We start from the raw sequence: 2,954 nt of genomic DNA, 5'->3' as shown, positions 1-2,954 counted from the left end.
GGTTCATGTTCGCTACCGACTGACATCCTTGACAGAGTGACGTCGAGGTACCGACGTTGAGTTGGTCGCATACATGTTGTTGTGAACAATCAAGACTGCAATTGGGCCGAAATTGGTTGGATTACATGTATGCTCCTCTCACGAAACAGAGCAGTTCCAAGACATGAGGAGCCTGACACAGCAGACCCTCCTTACTGGCACCGAAACATGGCAGATCGACAATACTGCTGTTGTGAAAGGTAGGCCGTAGGAGCCGTTGACAGAGCCAGCGCATCAGACCCTGCTTTGACATCTCTATGCACTTGCCACATGGAAGGAACGACATGTATGGCACCAAGAACGCGGCTAGGTGCGACGTGCTGCACCAGCGGTTTGGCCGGATGGTAGCCACGATGTTGTTCGCTGCCACTGTTCGCAATCTGTTCCAGCTCTCATTAGATGCTATTACGTACGTCCATCGCAGGGTCTTTTTGCGCCGAACGTTCCGCAAAGCATGATGGCACAGCCTCCATACCGGGCTGTCCCGTCCTGAGACGGCATGGTGCAATCTGCTACGTTTGGTTCCACGGTCCCTGTTCCTCAATCCAGGCCTGAGCCATGTCTGGCATCTTCGGTCTGCAGGCTGTGTTGTATTCCAGCCATCATCGGGCCATGGGATGGGCCTGTTCCTATTCGTAGTCGCCCTTCTAAACAATCTCATCTCAGTTCCAGGTCAAGCCGGTCGCGGTATCAGCTGAGATCTCAGCGCCTTCCGGATGCAATGTGTGCGTGCTGCTGCAGAGAGCGATCGAGATTCGAAGATAGGAGAGTACGGCTCTCCGCCACTGTTCGTCTGGCAGAGAGCCACAGCAGGCACGTGAAATTCGAGACACGGAGGACGGTGCCACAGTGGTCCCGGCGGTGGAAGTTTTGGCGAGAGACGACGGCTGGGCTCTGCGGCTCGAGCAACGCGTCCAGTGCTTGGCCCTTCTAGCGCCAACTCTGTCTGGCCTGCATCATCACACACGCATAGCGATGAGCGGCACAGGCGTGGGCGTGGGTAGGTACACCCTGGTCGGCGGGCTACACAGGCTGATGTATTGGGAGCAGTATATACCTGGATCCCGCACACTTGCGAGCCCGCACATCCACCGTACCCCATCGAACGAGCTCCAAAGCATCGCATCGATAACTTATCAACAGCACTTCCTCCACCGCCGTTGCTATCGACACGCCCACCGCACGCGAAACGATCGACGACCGCTTAGCCTTGCCTGGCCTCACCTTTCCTGCCGGCGTCCGGAACTCGTTCTTCACAAGTTCAGAAGCCCTTCGGATCCCCATCCCCCGCCGTCGCCCACTCCCTGCGAAACGTGACCCAACTTGACGCACCATGGCATTGTCGCCCACCTCTCCTGGCCCAGATTCGAATGCTCAAAATGAGCTTATGAGCGCTCTCGCAGCGTGCGTGTTGATCCTCCAATCAACCTCTTCACCATGGGCGGTGCTTACACTCAACGCAGGCTGCATGTCGGCGGACGTTTCTCTGATCTTACCATTACTTGCAACAACAAGCAATGGGCTGTACACAGAGCCATTTTGTGCTCTCGAAGCGGCTTCTTCGACGGCGCATGTTCGCATCAATTCAAGGAGTCGAGCACCGGTGTCATTGACTTGAGCGAAGACGACGAGGATGCTGTTGATCAAATGATCCACTGTATGTTGACGACACACATGCCAGCCAGCTGAGGATCATCGTCGGCCCATTTGCTAACCAGCATCGGATAGATTTCTACTACCTCGACTACCTGAACGAACAACCCGAGCAGCAACCATCCGCTATGTTCCGACATCGTGCATACTCCGATCAAAGGCGAAGAGCACAAAAGAAGCTGGACTTCTCCCAGATCGAAGATCCTCTGATGGCACAAGCAAATTCGTACGCTGTCCCAGATCCTCTCACGCCACCAGCATCTGCGCACAGTGATAGGCGATCAAGCTTCGACTTCGACAAGCCTCGATCACCAGTCAGAATGCGCGCCGGCACACCCCCAGCAGAAATCGAAGAGATGTTCAGCGAAGAAGAATACGACGATGGATACGAGTCTACGGAAGACGAATCGCACCTGATTCTTCATGCTCAGGTCTATGCGTTGGCTGAGAAATATGACATTCCGTCCTTGAAGTACCTATCAAAACGAAAGTTCGAAATGGCAGCGGCATGCTACTACGATGCACCCGAACTCGCAGATGCCATTGAGTACGTCTACACATCGACGATTGATCAGGATCGAGGTCTACGGGATGTCATTCTACAGCTCTTCAGGAGCCATCCTCAGCTGGCAAACACTCAAGACATCTTCTCTGTCATCAAAGACACACCATCTCTGGCCCTCGATCTCTGGAAGGTGGAACGTGGCTTGCTTTAGGCGAACGACGAGTTAGGGTCTCGGCTTCCGGATTGCTTATTCACAAACGAACCACCCATTTGGTTCGGTCTCAAACCATCCATTCTACATATCACTCCCACCTCTGCCTAAGTGGCGAGCCGGCTCGCCGGCTTCATGCATGGCCGCGTTGCACCACCGCATAGACGACATGAAAGGCTCGCCCACACAGCCCCTCAACGCACTATTGAGTCAGGAAGGGACACTACCCCGACTTGGCAAACGCCACAACGGGGTCGAAACGGCTCTACGAAGCTTACTAGCAGAGGGCAGAGTTGACTGGATTCACATTATTGTATGAATTGAACAGACCAAAGTGGCAACCGCGGGCCGCAAGGCTATAGGGAAGATGGAGAGGCATGAAGTATTGGCGTTAATTTGGCGCGAAGGAACGTGAGATCAAAAAGATACCCAGCAGGCGATTGGGCAGGACTATTGCTACAGTATGTACCTTACCCTTCAACGATGAGATGTAAGAGTTATTAGATCAGTTCGCAGAGGACCCGAAGTCGCTCTGGCAACGTTACT

General features: G+C 54.1%; 1 protein-coding gene across 1 annotated transcript; it reads left to right on the top strand.

Annotated features, from left to right (window-relative positions):
- The first annotated feature begins 1,138 nt into the window (after positions 1-1,138).
- On the top strand, positions 1,139-2,954 carry MYCFIDRAFT_210949 (uncharacterized protein). The gene is made up of 3 exons (XM_007927128.1): positions 1,139-1,443; positions 1,503-1,696; positions 1,768-2,954. The coding sequence occupies exons 1-3, from the start codon at positions 1,373-1,375 to the stop codon at positions 2,406-2,408; spliced, it is 906 nt and encodes a 301-aa protein (XP_007925319.1). The 5' UTR covers positions 1,139-1,372; the 3' UTR covers positions 2,409-2,954.

This window comes from Pseudocercospora fijiensis (assembly GCF_000340215.1).
Source record: "Pseudocercospora fijiensis CIRAD86 unplaced genomic scaffold MYCFIscaffold_3, whole genome shotgun sequence".
In the NCBI taxonomy this organism is placed as follows: domain Eukaryota; kingdom Fungi; phylum Ascomycota; class Dothideomycetes; order Mycosphaerellales; family Mycosphaerellaceae; genus Pseudocercospora; species Pseudocercospora fijiensis.
Note: the sequence above shows the minus strand (reverse complement) of the source record. Positions and strands in the feature narration are given on the sequence as shown.